Genomic DNA, 23,250 nt, shown 5'->3' on the forward strand with positions numbered 1-23,250 from the left:
GTACAGCTAGCCCCTGCCAGCTGATTTGCGCAATGAAATTCCAATTATAGTAAAGACAGCAGATACACATACCTCTCAGTTGCTAATGCTTAAACAGGACTGTAAAACTAATGGGAATTAGATTAATGTTTAGTAAAGTGTCAGTTTAGTCTGTTTATCTCTGTCCCTGTGATTGATAATATTCATTATAATTCCATCATGTGTTTTGCAGGTGTCGCTGCTAGAGAAACAGCTCAGGCTTTGAGGACGTTGGCTCAGGCAGCCAGAGGTGTAGCAGCCAGCACCAAAGAGCCTCAGGCTGCTGCTGCCATGCTGGACTCTGCCCAGTGTGTCATGGAGGGCTCGGCCATGCTGATCCACGAGTCCCATCAGGCCCTGGTGCACCCGGGGGATGCTGAGAGTCAGCAGAGACTCGCACAGGTATCATAGCTCCCAGTAATGTATACCCTACAGGCAGGGAAACTTATATACCCATCATATTGTTCTTCTCAGGACTCTCCCTCTCCTCTGCTGATTTATAAACATTCTTTCCATAACAATCATCCAGCTCTAAGCGTTGCTATTTTCTCTCTGCTCTGCCTCTCGCCTGTTCCTCTCTCAGGAGTGCCACAGTGAAAATGCTCAATATCCAGCAGCCCTTCAGGGCATAAACATATTGTTTGGCATATATCTGTGACAGCAGCATAAATTAGTGACTAGGATTACTCTGCACCCCGGTTAGCCTAATTTGCATTGGAGATGTTTTTCCCCATATAGATGCGCTCTGGGACTTTGTGTTGTGTAGCACATTGTTAGAGTGAGTAATGGCAGTCCATTGACAGAGCATTGTGCTGTGTTTCAGGTGGCCAAAGCAGTGTCGCACTCCTTGAATAATTGCGTGAATTGCCTGCCAGGCCAGAAGGATGTCGACATGGCCCTCAGGAGCATTGGTGAAGCCAGCAAGAAGCTGCTGGTTGACATGGTGAGTCCCGTCTTTACTTGGGGATTTCTTGACATCTACTTTGTATTTACACAGCATCTGTACTGACACCATCAGTATTATACAACCTGAATACTGAATACTTCTTAATGAACGGGAAGCAGACAACTCTGTAGATGCTTTTTATGATGATGGTGTGATTGTGACCATATATGTTCACAGTTATTGTTTTTTTAATTTGTTCTGTAACTGTAACTTTATTTATATAGCACTTTTCATACAACACATGCAGCTCAAAGTGCTTTACAAAATGACACAAGTAAAAAATAAACAACAAGAAATTCCCCTCAGATTCTTTGTTAAGAACTTTACAGGTGCATGCAGCAAAATATAATATTTTAACAGGTTAATAGACACAAGGAGGTTAAATGTATCATAATAAAAATAAAATAAATAATGGTTTCTCTCTGACAGATAAGACACAAGACAACTGAATCGATGCAACAATATAAAATATAAAACCCCATAAAACAAAGTGAACATACTGTATAGGTACAACAGAAATACAAATTCTGAAAATTAAAAATGAGATGTGTTATCTGAATGAGACTTTCCTGGTTAAACAAGGGCTTAATAAATACAAAATATCTCAATCTTTGTTAGATTTTTGATAGTCTGTGTTTTACATTAAGCCCTAATTGGTGTGTGTCATGTCTTTGAAGCTCCCTCCCTGCAGTAAGGCGCTCCAGGAGGCCCAGAGTGACCTGAACCACACAGCCGCTGAACTCAACCACTCTGCAGGCGAGGTCGTCCACTCCTCTCGGGGAACGAGCGGCCAGCTGGCTGCGGCGTCGGGAAAATTCAGCCAAGACTTTGATGAGTTCCTGGATGCTGGTGTTGAGATGGCAGGACACACCCAGGTAGGTTTCATGATCATACAACCCCCTCCACACCACATGGAAACAGTTCAATGGTAACTCACTGTCATTCAAACCTTTGATGGATAAAGTCTTCAATGCTTAGCGAAGAAAAGCTCTGTCACTTTATTGCCGAACATATTTAAGCAATTTGTTAATAAGACCTTTTCATCTAATTCACTTTGGCACATGATGTCCCCAAGAGCAATAACGCAGTCTGATGTAATGAGATCTCATGATGTTCCTGTTCCGGTTATTTTGCTCATTAATTTGGAAAGATCGTCTGGGATTGGAGTTGATGTAGCATAACCCCCAAGCTTTAATCAGGTTTAAAGCTGCCTGCTGAGTGAGGAAATAGGATATAGGTGTTAGGGACAAATCAAATACATTTGTACAATAGTTTATCTCTTGATAGTTGTTGCAGATACAGTAAATAATCTTAATCTAACAAAAAAAATCACCTGTATTTTTCTTTTCCCTTGTCTTTGCAGAGCAAGGACGACCAGATACAAGTCATTGGTAATCTGAAAAACATCTCCATGGCGTCCAGTAAGCTGCTGCTGGCTGCCAAGTCTCTGTCTGTGGATCCAGGTGCAGCCAATGCTAAGAATCTTCTAGCTGTGGCAGCAAGGTGCGATAAATTGAAGATAGGCCCTGATATGTATCAGATGTTCTCCTTCCCAGTACTTGTACTTGCCATATTGTCAAAAATATCTGTATCAAATTTAGAGAAATCAGATTTTTTGTATTAAATGTCTGTCTTTGCTGCATCTGTATGCCACTCCCAAGCTGTGTGTGTTCGGTATTGCTAGAGGGATGTGCGTAGTAAGAAGCCAACAGCTGGTCCCGCAGGGCTTTGGGCCTGGCCGACTTCGCTCTGTCTAATTAAGAAGATGGAAGCCTATGCTAGGGCCTGTCTGTGCTCAGCGAGGCTGAACACAAACTCAAGAGAATCTCTGCTCTTCTGTGCGCTGTGTTAGCCCATCGCAGTGAGGGGCCGACGGAGCCATGCTTCAATGGGGAGCTGAAAGCATGTGAGAGTGAAGCCAGGCTGTGTGTGCATGCGGAGGAGACATGTGAGAGCTAAAAAGCCTGTGTGTGTGTCTGTGTGTTTCAGGGCAGTGACAGAGAGTATTAACCAGCTGATCACGCTCTGTACCCAGCAAGCAGCAGGACAAAGGGAGTGTGACAACGCCTTGAGGGAGTTGGAGGTAGCCGTCCTCACATACACTGTACCACACACAGACTCCTTCTCTTCAGGACTGTTTTCTGTTGCCTTTTCATGCCTGTATGGGTTTTATCGAGGAAACTAAGTGCATTTTTTTCATCCTTTTCTTTGCATCTATTTTGCATTTGATTAAGTCCCGAAAGCCATTTCTTGTGGATGGATAATTAATTCAGAACTATAGGAAGTGCATTAGTGACACACGTTGAACCAGAGCATTTTTGCATACTTAAGCCTACATGCAGTTATACTCAAGTTACTGAACATTTTAAAGGCTTGACTATGATGATTTATCAAGGCAGTATATTCTCATCAGTTTGATTTACATTTATAGTATTTATTTTTTCTTTGAATTTAGTTGCTGATTAAAGTGTACTATCAAGGCAGGAATGTTTAGTGGTGTGTCCATTCTAGTTTTAGTTCTCATCATCTCTGTCTGTGTGTAGGCTGTCAGAGGCCTGCTAGATAATCCCAATGAGCCTGTCAACGAGCTCTCCTACTTTGACTGCATCGAGAGCGTCATGGAGAATTCAAAGGTACAGCTTTTCAAAGATAATTGTCTAATCTATATACTTTACCTGTCAGAGATAGTTTATATATTAGGCAGATGAAGATGTAATTCAAATATGTTTTCTCCGTTTCCTCACCCCTCAGGTCCTAGGAGAATCAATGGCAGGTATATCACATAACTGTAAAACAGGGGATGTAATGGCCTTTGGGGAGAGCGTGTGCGTGGCGTCCAAAGCTCTGTGTGGCCTGACGGAGGCTGCAGGACAGGTGAGATCACAGCATTATAGTAACTTTAACTATTATGACCATGCTTTGGCTTTCATCTGAGCTGTTTCCTCTTCTGTACTACTCTTCCTGTTTGTTTTAATCTACTTAGAATTCATCTGGTAACATTTCAATTAGGAAAAACTAATTGTTGAGCATTTTCTAAAGGTTGTTACAGCCCTCTCAACAATACATGAAAACAGATTCAAACATCTTGACATGAAGGAATCCATTCATAAGTGGCATTTAAAGCTTAGCAAGCTATGACAGATAGCCAGGTTTCATTGGCTCCCATCCCTAAAGCTGAAAACTGCTATTCAACATTCAGTTGCCTTGTCTGGAAAAGGGCATTCTGACAGATCTTTTGTTTCCTCTGCAGAAAGCTCTCCTGTTATGCAAAATGTATACAATATCATTTAAAAATGTATCTGTCCATGTACTGTAATCATGTGATCATATTTGTCAGAGAATGTGGACTGCATGTGGTGGGTGTTAGCTTGTTTTTGACAACAAATGGATCATACAAAACAAAAATACTTTCTTAATTTGAAAACTGAAACATTAATATAACTGTTTGTGTTTTCTTCCTTGTAGGCCTCTTATCTTGTAGGTGTGTCTGATCCGAATAGTCAGTCAGGGCACGAGGGGCTGGTGGACCCCATCCAGTTTGCCAAAGCCCACCAGGCCATACAGATGGCTTGTCAGAACTTAGTTGACCCAGCCAGCAGTCCCTCACAGGTAAGAAGATTCAAACCCTGGCCAATGGGGACTGATCTTAGAGCAGTAGTGTTTTACATAAATCTCTTGTGACTGATTTAATAACACTTTAAGTTTGAAAACCTTAGAATACACCTGAGTGTTACTCTACACACCTCACTGGGATGCCTCATTTCATAAAAAATCTGCTTCCTGTTTGTCTTTTCTTTGTCAGATCTTGTCTGCAGCAACAATTGTAGCCAAGCACACCTCAGCTCTCTGTAACGCCTGCCGCCTGGCTTCTTCTAAGACCTCCAACCCTGTGGCTAGGCGACAGTTTGTCCAGTCAGCCAAAGAGGTGGCCAACACCACAGCCAACCTTGTCAAAACCATCAAGGTCAACTCCCCAACTGATCAAAACGTTGAGTGTAAATTTGTTACAGAATTCTTTCGTCACGTGAGAAGCTGTGTGTATAATTCAGTGGCTTACAGAAATATGACCAAATTAGACAAATATTTATATGCAGTCGTCTTGTTTCAGGGCTCGGACGGGGATTTTTCGGAAGATAATAGAAACAGATGCCGTGTTGCTACGACCCCTCTCCTTGAGGCTGTAGAAAACCTGTCAACTTTTTCCAACAACCCTGAGTTTGCCAGCATCCCAGCGCAAATCAGCCATGAGGTATTCATCTAATTTGATCCGTGTTGGTTCAGAACCTTCTTTTTGATTCTTTCCTCAGTTCCTAGTGATTTAGCTGAATGAAAATGACTGGTTATATTTCACCAGGGACTCAGAAACATCCAATTAGCTTTCTCTTCTCACTCATCCTAGTGAAGCTTCTCTTCAGAGAGATCATGAATATGTTTGTCACTCCTGCTCTCAATCCCCTTCAAACAGACACTTTTATATGTGCCAACACAGAAAGGTTTTTACAGCGATCAAAGGGGGGAATTGGATTAAGGTCCAATGTTCCCTTTTCTTTCTGTGTTTTAAAGACTCTAGAAGAAAGATGGCTTTTTATTTTTCAATCTGAGTGAAGCAGTTCTCGCACAGTCCTCTAAAAGCTTTATGGCTGTAATCTGTTGGAGGGCAGTGTTTAACTGCACTCTTTTTCAGCACAGCTGCTCTAATCTTCAGCTTGTTCATCTAATTGCCGAGGGAAGCTTTGGCTGGGATCATAAAGACTGAAGGTGTTTCTTCCTGCATCTGTGTAAAGCTGCCTTTTTAATCTCATCCCTCCCTTTGATTGGGCCTTTGATCTCTCCCAGGTAGTCAAGGAATATTAACACCTCTGTCATGAACATGTGGCTAGCGAGCTCTTTGCTGTTGAGATGCTCCCTGGGCTGTTGTTTCACCTGCACTAATCTTTTTATTTCCACAGGGCTCAGCATCTCAGGAGCCCATTGTGCGTTCAGCCCGCTCCATGCTCGATAGCTCCACTTATCTATTAGAAACAGCCCGCTCGCTGGTGCTCAACCCCAAAGATCCTCCAACATGGTCCATACTGGCTGGCCACTCCAGAACAGTCTCTGACTCCATCAAAAGTCTGATCACCTCCATCAGGTTGGTATAATTCCTATCTCCTGCCACATCAGTCTCTGAAGGATTATTGTTGGTTACCCACAGAAAAATATGATTCTGAAGCCAGAGGGCTTACTCTGCTCAGATAAGCAATAAATTGTCACATTAGTTCATACCTGCTGAGATGGGCTGCCTCGTAATAGATTATTTAAAGCTACTGTATTGAGCATTGGAGATATTCCAGTGGATCTGCAACACATTTAGTCAAAGGTACTTACCCACCTAGATCTATCTAATCATCATCCCCCAAACCAAGGCATATGCTATACTCACAGATAGATACGGTCCACAATAGACTGCATTTGGTTATCACATGTCTGAACGTGTGCTTAAAAGTGAGCTCATGGTGATGGGGAGACCCCTGGCCATTAAATCCTGTAAAACCCACTCTGCAGGTACAACAAACAAGATATTGGCAGTTTTAGTTGTACCTTTGGACAGAGACAGGTTAGCTGTTTCCAGGCCAGCTGCTGTAGCTCCATATAAAACATACAGATGTAAAAATGGTGTACATTTTCTCATCCAACCCAGTCAGAAAAGTGGGAAGAAAATATTTCCCGTATTGTCAAACTATTACATTTAAATGTATTTAAGTATCTATGTGAGATGAATTGGGGATGTTTATACCTCTTAGTCTTTTCAATATTCAAACTGTTTAAATGTATTATATATTTATTGCACAACAATGTAAAACACTATTAACACATGTATTTCTTAACATTTCTGATAACAGGGACAAGGCACCGGGCCAGAGGGAGTGTGATTACTCCATTGATAACATCAATAAGTGTATCCGGGACATTGAGCACGCTTCCCTAGCTTCAGTTGGGCAGACTTTGCCCTGCAGAGATGATATCTCCATGGAAGTGAGTTCAAGTACCTCATCAGCTCCATCTTGTCCGAGAGAAAGAACTGAATGGGATCTGTAGACTTTCTGCTGTGACTTAGACCGTAATTCTCTGCTGTTGTAACTCACCAGGCCCTCCAGGATCAGCTGACATCCTCTGTGCAGGAGATTGGGCATCTGATTGATCCCGTCTCCACAACGGCTCGAGGGGAAGCTGCCCAACTAGGACACAAGGTGCTGGTCTGACCATATATCCCTTTATCCCCCCTGGATTTAGAAAGAAAAACCCATTCCCTCTGTCTTCTGTCTTGTGATGAAATCTTTCCTCTCTAATACTTCTTCTCTCACAGGTGTCCCAGCTCGCCCGTTACTTTGATCCCCTCATAGTGGCAGCGGTGGGCCTGGCCTCTAAGCTGCACGACCACCAGCAGCAGATGACCATCTTAGACCAGACCAAGACCCTCTCAGAGTCTGCCCTGCAGATGCTCTACGCTGCCAAGGAAGGAGGGGGAAACCCAAAGGTGCTAAGCCGCTCATACAGTATAGACACAGACTGTTTAACCTATCATTACCTCTATTCCAAGAGTCACCTGTGATATTAAGCAACATTTCAGCAGGTTAGGACAGTTACACAGTCCTGTTCTTTCAAGGGTTTATTGATTTTAATAAAGGGGATCATGAAGAACTTACATCTGCCTAATTTTCGGAAATTCTCTATAACGTTTTCTTTTAGCTATAAGTCTTTTTGCTCGTTTCAAACTCAGAACAAATCAGCAGGAGCCCCTGTTTATTACACAACTTGTAACCCCTGGTGTTTCTGTTGTTCCTCAAGCTCAGCCACCATAAGTAAAGAAAAAATACAAGATCCTTGTGATAAACCTCTGTTGTCTGTCTAACCTTGCCTACATTATTCAGTGTAATTGAGAACTGTAGGGAATGTGTGCTCTCTGGGATAGTGCTACATGTCATATTTGTTCTGTTTAATAAGTCTCATATTATGTTCACTGGAGATAAAACAAAAATAAATAACAATGTTTCTTTTGTTTCATTTTGAGTTTTAACAATTCAAAAATAGGGATAGTACAAGTCCTTACAGCAGCAAGAATCCAGCCTGGTGAAGTGTCCTTCAGTGTGGCACTGCGTACTCACCAGCTGTAGGGACATGCTGATGAATTTCATTCTGGTTCGACCAAGACATTGGCACAGAAACGTTAATCTGCTGGCTGTGTCCCCAGGCGTCCCACACCCACGATGCCATCTCTGAAGCATCCCAGCTGATGAAGGAGGCGGTGGACGACATCATGGTTACTTTGAATGAGGCGGCCAGTGAAGGAGGCATGGTCGGGGGCATGGTGGAGGCCATCGCTGAGTCCATGGGCAGGGTGAGTAAGGGTGTGTTTGTGTGTGTTTTGATAAAGAATGCATCAGTGTGTTACCAGTCTGCTCAGGTGGTTTTAAATGGATTTCAGGTTGACACTTATTCCCAACCTTAAGGCAAAAGGAGCTTTGCCTGTAAGAGAAAAAATCCACAGTGAGTGTGCAGCGACCATGTCCTTGTCAGTGACTCTCATTAGTCTAAGGGATGACAAGTTTTAAACCCACAGCCCACTGGTGATGTTAGCTGTCACTCGTCCTGCCGGGGGACATGTCACTGTGTAGTCATCACAGTTAATAATTGGTGATGATCTGCTCATAGCCAGAAAATATCCTCTTGGCTAAGATCCTTGTGTTTTTCATTTAATTTTACCCTCAGCTTAAACGCAGGAGAGCAACAGTCATTAAAACCATATGAGCCTTTATAAAGTGGCCCCATTTTACAAGAATTTATACATAAAAAGGTTTATATTTTCTCAATTATGGCTTTTTTATTGTTAATAAATTATATATGAATTACCTTGAACTGTAAATAGATCCTGGGCTGCCAATAGTGTGTTGGTATTCCTAACATATCTGATTTATCTTTGAAGCTGCCTCATACTTCTCCTACAGAAGAGGACCATTTATAATTGAATTATTAGCTTTCACAGCTGGAGACGATTTTTCTAATGTAAAAAAAATTCTTTCAGCAACATCCAACTTGATGAGTAATAACTTCGGGGAAAAACACAAGCTGCATTGGAAACAATTGCATCCTTCACTTGATTGCGCGCTGACACAACTGTTCAAAACCAAAAGATCCTCAGATTTGAACATCATAATAATACTTATCAATAAAGCATGACATTTAGGAACAAAGTTTAAAGCAGAATCTGTAACTAAGCTATTAGACCAGGCCTTAAAGAAATGGTGGAATAATTATTAACCATTAATGGAATAAGCAAATAAAACCTCAAAACCTTTGTTTAGCTTTATATTAAAAGTGATACCAAACGATAACAAAAATCTCACATAAAGTAAATTGTAGTAAACACTGAGGATAGCTTTGCACCATGTCCTATGGAGAGATGATAACTAAAAGGTTAATCTTCCCAGCTGGATGAAGGAACACCCCCCGAGCCTGAGGGTTCGTTTGTGGACTACCAGACCACCATGGTGAAGTACTCCAAGGCCATCGCTATCACTGCGCAGGAGATGGTGAGTGCACTAAGATATTAACGCCTGACTCTATGTGTTTTCCATTACGTTTCCAATCTGCCATGACAATATTTGTCAGTAGGGCTGGAGAAACATCAATCTGCCTCTGCTGATGATGTATGTTCTCTCTGTCGCCAGATGACCAAGTCAATAACCTGCCCTGAAGAGCTCGGTGGCCTTGCCTCTCAGGTGACAGTGGACTACGGACAGCTCGCACACCAAGGACGCCTCGCTGCAGCCACCGCAGAGCCCAACGAGGTGAGAAGCCACGCTCTCTGTCCTATGGCGCATATGGGGAAAAATAAAATGATGATATAAAAGATTGACCATATCCGCAGTATATCTCTCTTGCAATTGTGCCCCTGAAACGTCAGACTGAAATATCGGCTAAGGGCTGTATTTTACACCAGAAACGCTTTGGGATGTTTTCACTCACTCAGTGATCAGAGCCGATGTGAGCTGTGACGCCCCTTCCTCAAGGCTGCTCCCGACTGTGTGAGATCAAACAGAAATAAACCCCTCCAGCGTCCAGAAAGACAGACTTTTCTTAAAGCTTCTCTGTGTAGTCCAGAGGACAGCAATGTGTGGAAACATTGCACTAATAAGCGCACAGCTCTTATCAATATCTTGTACATAAGAGGCTGCTAGAAACCCTGCTGGTTACCATAGCGACATTGTGCCTCGAAGTACAAGTCTAAAAGCCTATAGTGATGCTTATAATGAAGTACCACCCACCCGTGAATCTCAGTCTGTAAATGAAAGGTGTAGGGCCACCATTCCCTCTGTGAGGGTGCTTCAATTCATTTTCATCCAACTGCTGGATAAGAGACATGCCAGTTGAAGACATGAGTGCAATTGTTTCGCACAGTGAAACAAATTAGAAGATGGATGCGGCGTAAGTCGATGTCTGGTTCTGCTTTCAGGTTGGGTTCCAGATAAAGACACGAGTGCAGGAGCTGGGCCACGGCTGTATCTACATGGTGCAGAAGGCTGGAGCCCTGCAGCTCAGCCCCACGGACAGCTTCTCCAAGAGGGAGCTCATCGAGTGTGCCCGCGCCGTCACCGAGAAGGTAAGCCAGGGAGACATCTTTAACTCCCGCAGAAGAAAGCTTTGCACAACCTACATGTTTAGGGGCAGTCTCTTTTTTGCTGTCGTAATTTGCCATTTCTGCTTTTAGAAGTGTATTTTATGCATCTGTACTTATTTAAATAAGGTGATTAAGATAATTTAATTTTGTGTAGCTGCAAGAAGTTGCTGCAGTTCAGGTGTGAATAACTATTTACTATACTGTTACAGGTATGCTTTGTATTATGATTATTATTCATTATTATTAAAGGTCTCCTATCATGCAAAATGCACTTTTGTATGTCTTTTATCCATAAATATGTGTCCCAGGTATGTAAGGGAACTCACAAAGTGTCAGAAAACAGGAGCTGATCCAGATTTGCATCCGATATGACGTAATATCTGAAATGTGGGCTGGCTTTACGCCCACGGCCCTATCAGATACGTCGCTATCAGAAACAATGCACGACGTGTTTTGGAAGTAATATGGTCTTTGTTTCCATTAGCAAGCACCGCTAACACTCAGAGCTAACGCTGTACTGGATGTATGTGTAAAAAAAGCAAGAAATAAAAAGGTACTCACCTTGTGGTAAAAAGAGAAAAAGCATTTGAGCTCCATACCGTTTCAGAAATAATCCTTGATGTGGTTTTGAACATAATATGGTGTTTAATCACAGCAGCATTTAGCTGAGTATCTGGGTAGAATTCTCCTGCATGAGCAGGCATTAGCTCCCCCCTCCTTTTTTTTGTTTAAAGCTACGGACCCAGAATCAGCACTTCTCTAACAGGGCTGAAATAGAGGGGGATGAGGCTAGAATGGGTGATCTGTTTGGTAGTTTGAGCAAAAAACTTCATATACATGTTTTTTATATATCTGAGACCTATAATATATGCCTAAAAATATTATGATAAGAGAACTTTAAAGTGTAGCTTTAGCCCAATATTGCTCTAGTATAGAGTCAGAGGACTATATTGTATGTTATTCTAGGTGGGAATAACTGTTTTTTTACTTTATTTTGTACCAGTCATGCAGGTCATGTGAGCCTGCTCTCCTGATCAGCCCCTCACTGTGCTGTTAATGATAATACTAATGTCCCCCTGCTGCGACCCGGCTGCAGCTAGCCGTGCTGTTCACACATTAGAATTTCTCTCCACTCTGAGGCAATGAATTGATTAAGGGCTGATACCAAACGTGAATAATTTGTGGTCATAGGTTTGCTGATACGTGAAGCCTGAGCCTGTTTGAAATGCACCTCTAAGAGCTCTCCATTTGTTTAAGAGGGGCAGGCGGACAGCAGTCTTCAAGGGAGATGTGTGATTTGCAGACTCAGGCTCATTGACTTAATGTGATTGTGCAGCAGACTCTAATTTGATGCATGTTTAACCGGGCTCCCTCTTCTTACTCCCAGCATCCTCCTTTAATCCAGCTCGACCATATCTTTCACTCTAAATATTTACAACCTCACTCCCCTGATTTATAAGGGCTCTGCCAACATCCCAGAGAGTAGAAAAGCTGCTGGTTAATCATACAAAAATATGCAGAGCACACCGAAACTAGGGTTATTCTTAGGTGCTTTTTACACCTCTGAAAACAGCGTGTTTGAAGGACTCTCTGCATATCTAATGCTCTGCTTCACATGTTCCAGGTGTCCTTGGTACTGTCAGCTCTGCAGGCAGGGAACAAAGGCACCCAGGCCTGCATCACAGCAGCCTGCGCTGTTTCTGGCATCATCGCTGACCTGGACACCACCATCATGTTCGCCTCAGCTGGAACACTGAGCCCTGAGAATGAAGAGTCTTTTGCTGACCACAGGTGCAACGACCTTGACCAACACACAATGTTAAACGAAAGTCTCTAAAAAAAGAAAAAGTTGATGAGGTTGAAAAGGAAATGTTAACATGTGTTCTGAGAAATATATATATAATATAAAATGTTATACTAAGATTACAGTTGTTAAGTTTTTACATTGTAACCTCAGAGCTCCATTTTCCTTTTGATGACTCACTGAGCAGAAATGCAGTTTGTCAATAAAGCCCAATATCCGGATGCTCTTTACGTAATGAATGAACATTTAAAAATACAATTTTTGAACACACTTTCTTTTACAAAAACAACAGCTTCCTTGCGTGTTGCCGGTACTTGAGTGTGACTGTGCAGCAGATTGTGACACAATGTGTCCCGTCCCTCAGGGAGAGCATCTTGAAGACAGCCAAGGCGCTGGTGGAGGACACCAAGCTGCTGGTGGCTGGAGCCGCGTCCAGCCAGGAGAAACTGGCCCAGGCGGCCCAGTCCTCGGCCAAGACCATCACCCAGCTCACTGAGGTGGTCAAACTGGGAGCCACCAGCATGGGCTCTGAGGACCCAGAGACACAGGTGAGGAAAAAATAAAACATTATTGTTATTTTCTAACAAAAATCACTTGTTTGGCCGTTATTGAGACTATTCAAGGTGACACAAGCTATGCCTTTTGTTTTTGGAAACACTGGAACAAGTGTAGGTGTTGGATTCATTGTAAATATGGTACTGAAATTAAGTTACATTTGATACAATAATTACTTTGGTGACCATTTCTATGACACCTGATTTTTTATAGCACTGTATAATCATAGTTATAAAAACTAATATATTATTCATAATGATTTTTAACAATCATTTTATAATTATTAAGACAGTGTTACTTAAATGTTATCCTAATACTTTCATAATCGCCGGTCACCAGGATTTTTTTATTGCATTATAGTCATGGGCATCCTAGAAAGTTTGACCATTACTTTTACACTAAGCTAAACAGCGCTTTCTATTGTAACACATTATCACTATACTATTATATTGTATTATTCATTTAGAATGAATGTAATGTATCTTTCTCCACACCCAGCATTAGATTCATTTGTAATTGCAGTGTCATGTGATACCCATTGTGTCTCCTCTGTGTGTATGCCTGTATCTCTGCCCTTCACCACTCGTATCATGACGAGGTGGCAGTGATGAGGGCAGCGGTGTTAAATCCTCTCCCCTGGGTGCTACTGATAAACCTGTACTCTCTCCATTATTGATTCCCGCTCTATCTCCTCAGGTGGTTCTGATAAACGCGGTGCGGGATGTGGCCAAGGCCCTGGCCGAACTCATCAGCGCCACCAAGTGTGCCGCGGGCAAGCCAGCTGACGACCCGTCCATGTATCAGCTGAAGAGCGCTGCCAAGGTAAAGGAATAATCCGCTTTAACAAATGACTGTCATATCTGGTTTAGCTGTGTATTGATTTCAGCAATGTCTCCATTTTAATATTCAGCGTATGCCTCCTCACTGAGAGGATACTGCATACACTGTAGATATGTGTTATAGAAATGCTCTCTTTGTATTACTGCTTTGTTTATTTTGATGTATCTGGTAGCACAAAGTAAGGCTTTTTCAAAAGAACTATATGCCAGTCCTTGAAGGTTTGCAAGACACATGTCTCTGTCTTATCTGCATGTGGCACTGGACCCATCACTATAAATCTACATTGTTTTCATGCATCTTTGTGTGTGAGATAGAAAGTGAGTTTGCTTTATTGAAAAGGAACTGTAAACACAAGAGTCCATATATTGTGTCTGTAGAGACGTTAGTCCTTTATGAATCAGCTTGACTGTCAAAACCTGATCTAAGTGATGCTTCAAGGATAGTCAGCCCAACAATTTTGTTTGTCATGTCGAGTCAGTATTATTTACATAGCTAAAAAACAAAGACTTCTTTCTCTGTTTTACAATCTGGTCAAGACATGTTATATTATTATACCCCACATAAATACCTTAAAGGTTAAACAAAACTAGAAAAAAGGAACGCAAAATATGCGATTAGTAGTGATAGAAATAGCAGCAGTTGAATAAAAAAAAAGCAACAATTTAAGTTAAGAAGTGCTAGTAGTTAAATTAAGAAATACACAAATTATAATATAAAGCTTATGGACAGATACACAGTATGTGTAATGTTTGTTTTAAGGACACTGAAGAGAAGAAAAGATGTTTCGCAACTACTAGGTGCTGCAAGATAATCTGGACAATACATTCATTAGAAAGTAGAGAGTGGTCATTTTACTCTCAATCATCATGACCACAGTCACAGCTGCCAACTGCTGTAGAGGAGATCAGACATTTTGCACACGACCAGCTGCGGCCACTCGAATAGAGAAACAAAGATCAAAGTGTCTAAGCAGTGACAGAGCCTCACATACGTCTGAACCAAAGATATGCTAGTGTTCTGCAAACTTCCTCAAGTTATTTATTCATTGTTCTCACAACTATCATCCCAACACAGCATGTAACTCCAACTGTTGCATGGGGTTTCTTGTGTTTTCTCATCTAAATGGAATAAGGGCCACCCATGGACCTGGCTATGTTGACAGATTGTTTCTGTTCCTCCAACATATGGTGACCTCCAAATGGGACCCTCTTAAACTCCTGCAGATCATGTTGCTCAAATTCCTAACCTAATAATGTACACTCTGCTGAATGCTGCACTGACAGGCCAGAATGTGTCACCATGAATACAATTTCAGTTGTTTTTTTCCATTGTAGTCACCATTGAATCATCTGAATTACAAGAAGTCAATCCTTCTCCTTTTAATTTGAAATACAGACCTCAGGCCTCTGTTTCTTCAGCAGCTGCTGTCTTTCATTTTCATTAGAAAAGCACCTTCAACGCATGTAACCATTATTCACTGTAATGAAATCAGTGAAGGGAAAAAAAACAATCTTGTAATGTGACGTTTTACAGCTGAGGATAAAGAGCTCCACCTCCTGGTCTGACGATGAGCCTCATCATGTCTCCCTTTCTGTGACAGGTGATGGTGACCAACGTGACGTCTCTTTTAAAAACGGTGAAGGCAGTGGAGGATGAGGCGACTCGCGGGACGAGGGCACTGGAGGCCACCATTGAGTGCATCAAACAGGAGCTGACAGTAAGAGCCTCTCACAGGCACAACCTCTTCTTTATATGCAACTGATGAAACACAGGCTCTTTGCAAAGCTGGCTCAAAGAGGGTCAGAGATATCTGTGTCTATTATTCTCAACGCAACAGGGGAGCTTTTTGTTATTTTTCCTTTATTATCTGTCCAGCGCCGATCCTCTCAGCCCCTGCAGGTTTTACAGCTCTTATCAGGGTCTGGCTAGCAGGCGCAGGCAAAGTGAGAAAGGAAGAGCTTGTTTTTTGTAATTTAGTGCTAATCCTTATCGGAGGACCCCCAGCCCGAGAGGAGGCTTTACCAAGAGCTCCAGCCTAATTCAACACAGTCTACCTAAGTACTAATGACACATTTCCCTATTTATGCATCCTATCTGCCTCTCTTCTTAACATGTGATTTCCTACTTTATAATAATGTGCTCACGTAGAATTTTCCCATCTATATTAACATATCTGAGCTCCTGTCATGCCTTTATCCAACTACCTGTGTCCTCCGGGTCTTCATCATGCCAGGTGTTCCAGTCCAAGGACATCCCAGAGAAGTCCACCACACCTGAGGAGTTTATCCGCATGACAAAGGGCATCACCATAGCAACGGCCAAGGCAGTGGCTGCAGGCAACTCGGCTCAGCAGGAGGACGTGATCGCCACGGCCAACCTGAGCCGCAAAGCCATCTCCGATATGCTGTCTACCTGCAAGGTGCTAATCCCCCCCCCCCCCCCCACCTGGCCAGAGCAGGCACCGGGCTGCCAGGAAACACGTGAACCCAGAGAGGACGTTAGAGTTTATGGCTGCTCCTGCTGGCAGTGACTCAGTCACTTTCAAACGTTTTGCAGCAGAGCAGCATTTAGGATGTCCTTCAGTGACAGTAGAGCACTATGGCATTGAAGATCAATATATAACAAACAAATGAGTCAAGAGTATTTCGTTTTTTAATAGCTGTTATAATTGGCACTAGATTAGGTGCATATTCCACACCTTACTAAGCACATATTTTCATATCAGTGTGCCTTTTTTTTTTAATTCTATAAACAACATTGTTTCTCCCCCTTCCAGCAAGCGGCTTGCCACCCAGAAGTGGACGAGGACTTGAGGATCAAGGCGCTCCAGTACGGCTCCGAGTGCACATCCGGCTACATCAATCTTCTGGAGCAAGTCCTACAGGTGTGTGTGTGTGTGTGTGTGTGTGTGTGTGTGTGTGTGTGTGTGTGTGTGTGTGTGTGTGTGTGTGTGTGTGTGTGTTGTGTGTGTGTGTGTGTGTGTGTGTGTGTGTGTGTGTGTGTGTGTGGTGTGTGTGTGTGTGTGTGTGTGTGTGTGTGTGTGTGTGTGTGTGTGTGTGTTGTGTGTGTGTGTGTGTGTGTGTGTGTGTGTGTGTGTGTGTGTGTGTTGTGTGTGTGTGTGTGTGTGTGTGTGTGTGTGTGTGTGTGTGTGTGTGTGTGTGTGATGTGTGTGTGTGTGTGTGTGTGTGTGTGTGTGTGTGTGTGTGTGTGTGTGTGTGTGTGTGTGTGTGTGTGTGTGTGTGTGTGTGTGTGTGTGTGTGTGTGTGTGTGTGTGTGTGTGTGTGTGTGTGTGTGTGTGTGTGTGTGTGTGTGTGTGTGTGTGTGTGTGTGTCACCCTTACTAAAAGAATAAGGCTGGTGATGTTCTTTTTACAAATTCCACAAAAAAACAACAATGTATCTGATGCCTTCTGGGCCATGGAACTCATATTATTGTTTACAAACATAAAACAAACACAAAGCGCTGTACATGAGCCATACTGCACTGTGTAATTTGTTATTCACTATGAAGAACATGTAGTTTATTTTGAATCAATCCTGGTGATGTAAATACCCACACAAATGCACTCAATTGTTTGAATAATGTTTACTTAAAATCACACTGCCCAGCTCTTCAAAAAGATTGATATTGAGTGTCACCGTCAGGGAAAGAAAGTCTTACACACTGTTATTTGGTCTTTTCTTGAGGCTTGTTGTCAATATCAAAACAATAGTATAATGCCACCATTATGCTCAAAGTATGGTCTCATGAACAATTGTCAGCCATTAACAAATGAACTGCATAACTGAACACATTATTTCCACATCACACATCGGTCCATAGCAACAGAAATACCCCTACAGAAGATCTGATTAAACGTTGGAGAACATTGTGACATTAATCTAAATATTAATCAGTAACACTTGTTTTCATTTAATTCCTTAGTTCATAATATCATAACACTCCCCATATTTTTATTTTAAGACAAATGTATTGCCATGTAACAGTTTCTAATGTATGTGTTAAGTAACTTTCTTAATTATCTCACTTCAATAATTAGTAAATACTGTAGTACATCAAGTTGACTCTGGCAGAGCATTAGCTTCTTAAAGTACCTTGTGATATAGCTAGTGATTTATCATAAAGAGTGTGCTGTTGCTTCATTGCCAATAATAAGGGTTGCTAAAAATATATTTGAATGAGATTTCAGGAAAAAGAACAAAACAGATGTACTTGTTTTTCCCAGCTATCACTGGCAGTCATTTCAATGGTAGAAATGGAGTATATATAACAATACATGTACGCATGCCTCTTATATTTTCAGGTGCTGCACAAGCCCATACCGGAGCAGAAACAGCAGCTGGCCTTACACTCGAAGCATGTTGCAGCGAGTGTGACAGAGCTCGTCCAGACAGCTGAGGCCATGAAAGGTGAGGCCACACATTCTGTCACACAATGCACACTTACAAAAATTAGGCTTAACAACCTTTACTGACCGTTAACCCTCTGGCCATTAAACACAGAAGAGGGTTGTATTTTTAGTATTCCAGGCGTTTATGGTTACCTATAAAACAGTCAAATGTTATTTTATTAAGAGATAACATTTTATAGAAGTTTGTGTGCTGTCCAAAAATAGTTGGCAGGAGATTTGGATCTTAGAGTGACTGTGAGACATTATAGCCACTGCAGCGTAACACTGGGAAAGCTGAAATAGCCAAATAACTTTCATTTGAAGCGAGAGGATTTCGATTAGGGGCCTATTCAATTTGATAAAATGAAAACATGACAGGATTGTGGAGATGTTAGAGATTAGTCAAAGGAGTCCTAAACCTCTTGTGCATGAATGATATTATAGTATTATTGAGCAAAGCCAGCAAACCTGTCTGTGTCAATAATAAAGATAGGTCACTTCACAATATTGAAATCGCAGCATAGAGAGATTGCTTTGAAAATTGCTCCAAATGAAGCTGTGTAGGATGGTTATTACACCGAGTGTTTCCTATAGAAGCTGCACTGCTGCATCTGACAGGAGTAATAGATTGTGTTTGGATGAGAATTAGATTTCAGCGTATAGCCCGGGACCCAGCGGGGCTATCCACTTCACCTCTCTAATGTCCCATGTGCTCTCTCCCTCTCTCTCCCTCTCTCCTCCCTTGCTGCCTCAGATGGAGGTAAGTGGGATATGGTGTGTTTTCTTCATCCAGATCACCTTTCATACACTCAGAAGGGGGTAGCAGAGTAGACGGCCTGGGGGGTAGGGGGTGCAGAACAGATTTCCCCAGAGCTCAACGTAATCTGTGAAAACATCGTTCCATCTGCCTTACCAAGCTGTTCCCAAACAGCTCCGCTTTATGGGCACTTAAAAACCTATAAAAAGACAATGATCCATCAAATGTGAATTTCTTTTAACTTTTAGTTTACCTTATTTAACTTTTAGCCATTACCGTCATTCTGCAAACAATTGTGTGCAGTGCTCATGAGCTTTGCTGCAGTTGAAGTAGGTGGAGATTGAGCATCTCTGTGAGGCCTGGATTGTGTGGATGAGTTATTATTGAGGCATAGTTTTGTTACATAAAAAGATTTCAGTGACATTTTGTTTTGGTGTTGATCCTGTGAGCCTGTTCCAAAAAGAAAAAGCATGTGATGAACAAGGTCTGGGTATGTGTCGACCCCTTTCAGGCTCAGAGTATGTGGACCCCCAGGACCCCACTGTCATCGCTGAGACTGAGCTCCTTGGAGCAGCAGCGTCCATTGAAGCTGCAGCCAAGAAACTAGAGCAGCTGAAACCAAGAGCCAAGCCTAAGGTATAAGTGCCCCTCTCCACCCTTTCCACCCACACAAACCCACACACAGGTTTTTGCCATTAATCAGCAGAGGAAGATGTGTGCCGAAGGTAGGAAAAGGTGACTCTGACTTTGAAGTGGAGTCATGTTTTTCAGTGACTGAGCTGCTATCTCGATGTCATTAGCGGAGAAAAAGCCTTTCTTCCTCACACATCCCATGTTGACTCAGACAGCTGGTCCGGTGAGCTAACATATGATGCTTGGAAAACTTTTTTCAAAGGCACTTTTGGACATTATTTTGAGTTGTGTTGCCAGGAGACGCAATTACACTGCTTGGGTCTTCAAGCTTATTTTGGAAAGAGTTCAAATGTGTGATGAACTGTTGTGACCCTTTCTGGAAGAGAGGGTCTCTGTCTTATTGAACCCATTTCCTTTGTTTTATTGCAGTGTTCCTCATATCTGAACTAAAAGGAGGGAGGCTTTTTCAGCCTTTTCTCATCTCCCCACCCCCCATGCTGCACTTTTGCCTAAATAACTTTAGAGCATGATGAATAGAGACAATAGGCAAAACATGGGAGGTGGTTGTGATAGTGCTTTTGGAAAATGAAATGACTTTTATAATGTGTTTGTGTTCTATTGCATGATTGTGTTGTTTGTTTATCTGTCTCTGGAGACTGGATAGTTGGATCCTTCTGTGCCTGTAGTGCTTTCCCCCTTTTCTATACCTCTTCCTGTACACAGACTATATTTAGGTTACCCCACTTTAAATAAAGCCCATATAATGCTCTGTCTCAGACTATAATTCCACAGACACAGACGGCATCTATGAGGACCTTTGTGTTTATGAAAGGGGATTAGGGAGTGAAAGGCTTTGCCCCCTTTTTGGATGTCAGTGTCTCCCTCTAGTGGACTAAAATTATACAAGCTTTACCAAAAAACATTTCAATGAGGAATACCACTTAATTTTACTTTCATTATACGTTGATGCTAGAACAGTTACATTTGTATTTAGGAACATGCATTCCTATTATCTATATTCATAAACTATTTAAAATAATTGTGCATCCATAATCTGTTTTCAAATACTGTGCACATACCAGACTCCATTGAAAAAAAAAACAGAACACCAGAGTTGCTGGTCTACCGCTGACTTGATCCATTCATTTGTCAGAACCAACCAAATAAACAAAAATAAATTAAATAAACTCACTATGGATAAGAACCCAATACAACCCTAATTTAAACAATCCAGGTTTTACCTTTAAACCAACCCTTGTCTGTAAAACAGTTAATCACGTTGTTGTTTGTCTGCTTGTAATCTTCTTCCTCCTCCTCTTCACTCCCTCTCCTGTCTGCTCCTTCATCCATCCCCACCCTACATGGGGGGAGGGCTCTTGTTCTCCCAGCATGCTCACTCGCCCTGCCTCCCCCTCCCTCTCTGAGCCGTTGTAGACCTGGAAGCCTTCTCTGCAGGGCTCTGTCTGATATGTTTGATATATTAGGTTGTTATTCAGTCCAACTATATATCAAACATATTCCTACAGTGTCCCGCCCTGTCTCCAGCCACGTGTGCCTTATGTGTTTATGGAGGTCAATCACATGCTGCTGACTGCTGAGGCAAACATTTGTCTCTGAACTGATGCACTGTGATTTTTTACAATGGTGTTTAGATTTGGGAAATAGGAAGGCATGCTGGATGGTGTTTTTTGTAGAAGATGGAGTTAAACAGTTATGCTCAAGGCAATAGCTGCCATTGTGGAAACTGAGGTCATGCACTCATTACTTTAAAGTGTTAGGAAACTGGAAAAGTGTTACATACTACAAGAAAATAAACATCTGGTGGATATTCCATGTACTACTTTTTATATTCTCTATTTTGTATTCCTGACACAGCGCATATGGCTTATAAAAAGCATTTAGTTAATGCCTATAAATTCAAAATAATTATAATAATGTAAATATATTTTTTTCATGATCAGAGTATTAATAAGCTACTGGTTATGGCCCGAGTTGACTTGGTGACACACTGATTTATATTTATTTACTGCAGGATAATTGTCTAAATGATTGTGTTTTACTTTCAGCAGGCGGATGAGACGCTGGACTTTGAGGAACAGATCTTAGAAGCAGCAAAGTCCATCGCAGCAGCGACTAGCGCTCTTGTTAAATCTGCATCGGCAGCTCAAAGAGAACTGGTGGCACAAGGAAAGGTCAGTCAACACACCTACTCAGACACTCAGCTCAGATGTGAAGAATATATAATAATATAAAACAACATGTCATTTATGTTGTTTATCCAATATCAAACTCAGGTTGGATCCATTCTAGCCAATGCAGTGGATGACGGCCAGTGGTCACAGGGTCTCATATCCGCTGTAAGTTCCCTTGTACACATTAACAAATGTCGGTAATAACTTTATAATTTTACCAAGATAAAAGGTCACCTATTATGCAAAATCCACTTGTTCCTGTCTTTTATACATCAACATGTGTCCCCTCTGTGTAAAGAGATTCTGAAAGTTTCAGGAAAAAAGATTCGCTTACTTTTTGTCCTGATCCATTTATATAAAAACCTGTCTGAAAATGAGCTGATCAGATTTTGGCCACTTTATGATGTCATAACGTTTTTTTAGCTTGTGTAACCATTAGCCAATAACCAACCAAGGTAACCCCCCCCCCCCACATTATCACCTGAATCTCCTCCTAGAGCACCATTGTGGTTTTTTTAACCAAATATCTCTCAGAGGGGCGTGGGGAGTGGCTCCTTATTTTCATCTGAAGTAAAAGACACAGAATCAGCACTTTTGAAACAGGGCTGAAACAGAGGGGATTATAGCATGCTACAATGCACGATCTGTTTGATATTTCGAGGCCAAACACTTAAGAGACATGTTTTGTATATGTCTGAGACCTATAATAAAGTAATGAAAAACAGTATAATAGGGGACCTTTAAAACAAAATGTAAACCCAACCAAAGAGCATGTGTGAATGTGTTGCTTGCTGTAGGCTCGTATGGTAGCCGCAGCCACCAGCAACCTGTGTGAGGCCGCTAACGCCTCGGTGCAGGGCCACGCCAGCGAGGAGAAGCTCATCTGCTCCGCCAAGCAGGTCGCCGCCTCCACGGCTCAGCTGCTGGTGGCCTGCAAGGTGAAGGCCAACCAGGACTCTGAGGCCATGAGGAGGCTACAGGTAACGCTGAAACACAGTCTTAATTTGTCCATGGTAATTGTTTGCATATGGATTGTGTGAATGGCATTCTAACTTTGAGATGATCTGTTTGAAGGCTGCTGGAAACGCAGTGAAGCGAGCTTCAGACAATCTGGTGAAGGCGGCTCAGAAAGCAGCTTTTGACAAGACTGAAGATGACAGTGTGGTGGTAAAGACCAAATTCGTTGGAGGCATAGCTCAGGTGAGACACAACCCTGAAAAATGTTCATGTGAAATCATTCCCATTCTACGGTTTGCCCTTTTCACTGCGTGTTTGCACCTCTCACTGACGTGCCAAAATGCCACAGTCGTTTTTCTGAGCTTGTGATGAGCTGCTGCAGATAAACAGCCCGTCAGCTTCATTTCAAAGCTGTTTACCGGGTTTACCAGAGACCCACGGCTGCAAAACATCACATCTTTTGAAGACTACTAGCTGTCTTTTCATCTTTGCAAAAATGT

General features: G+C 42.1%; 1 protein-coding gene across 1 annotated transcript in view; it reads left to right on the forward strand.

The window, feature by feature from the left end:
- The window catches only part of tln2b (talin 2b), a 77,481-nt gene that overhangs the window by 53,274 nt on the left and 957 nt on the right, over positions 1–23,250 (forward strand). Inside the window, exons 27-56 of the mRNA XM_034141970.1 lie at positions 212–420; positions 842–961; positions 1,642–1,839; positions 2,328–2,467; positions 2,954–3,047; positions 3,508–3,597; positions 3,716–3,838; positions 4,430–4,573; positions 4,767–4,952; positions 5,073–5,213; positions 5,914–6,095; positions 6,847–6,979; positions 7,093–7,194; positions 7,311–7,481; positions 8,196–8,342; positions 9,433–9,534; positions 9,673–9,792; positions 10,458–10,604; positions 12,247–12,413; positions 12,791–12,974; positions 13,678–13,803; positions 15,422–15,538; positions 16,055–16,240; positions 16,598–16,705; positions 18,125–18,230; positions 19,480–19,604; positions 21,668–21,793; positions 21,896–21,958; positions 22,591–22,773; positions 22,868–22,993. Coding sequence (XP_033997861.1) covers positions 212–420; positions 842–961; positions 1,642–1,839; positions 2,328–2,467; positions 2,954–3,047; positions 3,508–3,597; positions 3,716–3,838; positions 4,430–4,573; positions 4,767–4,952; positions 5,073–5,213; positions 5,914–6,095; positions 6,847–6,979; positions 7,093–7,194; positions 7,311–7,481; positions 8,196–8,342; positions 9,433–9,534; positions 9,673–9,792; positions 10,458–10,604; positions 12,247–12,413; positions 12,791–12,974; positions 13,678–13,803; positions 15,422–15,538; positions 16,055–16,240; positions 16,598–16,705; positions 18,125–18,230; positions 19,480–19,604; positions 21,668–21,793; positions 21,896–21,958; positions 22,591–22,773; positions 22,868–22,993 — 4,166 coding nt within the window. The remainder of the gene's footprint in view (positions 1–211; positions 421–841; positions 962–1,641; positions 1,840–2,327; positions 2,468–2,953; positions 3,048–3,507; positions 3,598–3,715; positions 3,839–4,429; positions 4,574–4,766; positions 4,953–5,072; positions 5,214–5,913; positions 6,096–6,846; positions 6,980–7,092; positions 7,195–7,310; positions 7,482–8,195; positions 8,343–9,432; positions 9,535–9,672; positions 9,793–10,457; positions 10,605–12,246; positions 12,414–12,790; positions 12,975–13,677; positions 13,804–15,421; positions 15,539–16,054; positions 16,241–16,597; positions 16,706–18,124; positions 18,231–19,479; positions 19,605–21,667; positions 21,794–21,895; positions 21,959–22,590; positions 22,774–22,867; positions 22,994–23,250) is intronic.

This window comes from Trematomus bernacchii, unplaced genomic scaffold, assembly GCF_902827165.1.
Source record: "Trematomus bernacchii unplaced genomic scaffold, fTreBer1.1, whole genome shotgun sequence".
NCBI lineage: Eukaryota > Metazoa > Chordata > Actinopteri > Perciformes > Nototheniidae > Trematomus > Trematomus bernacchii.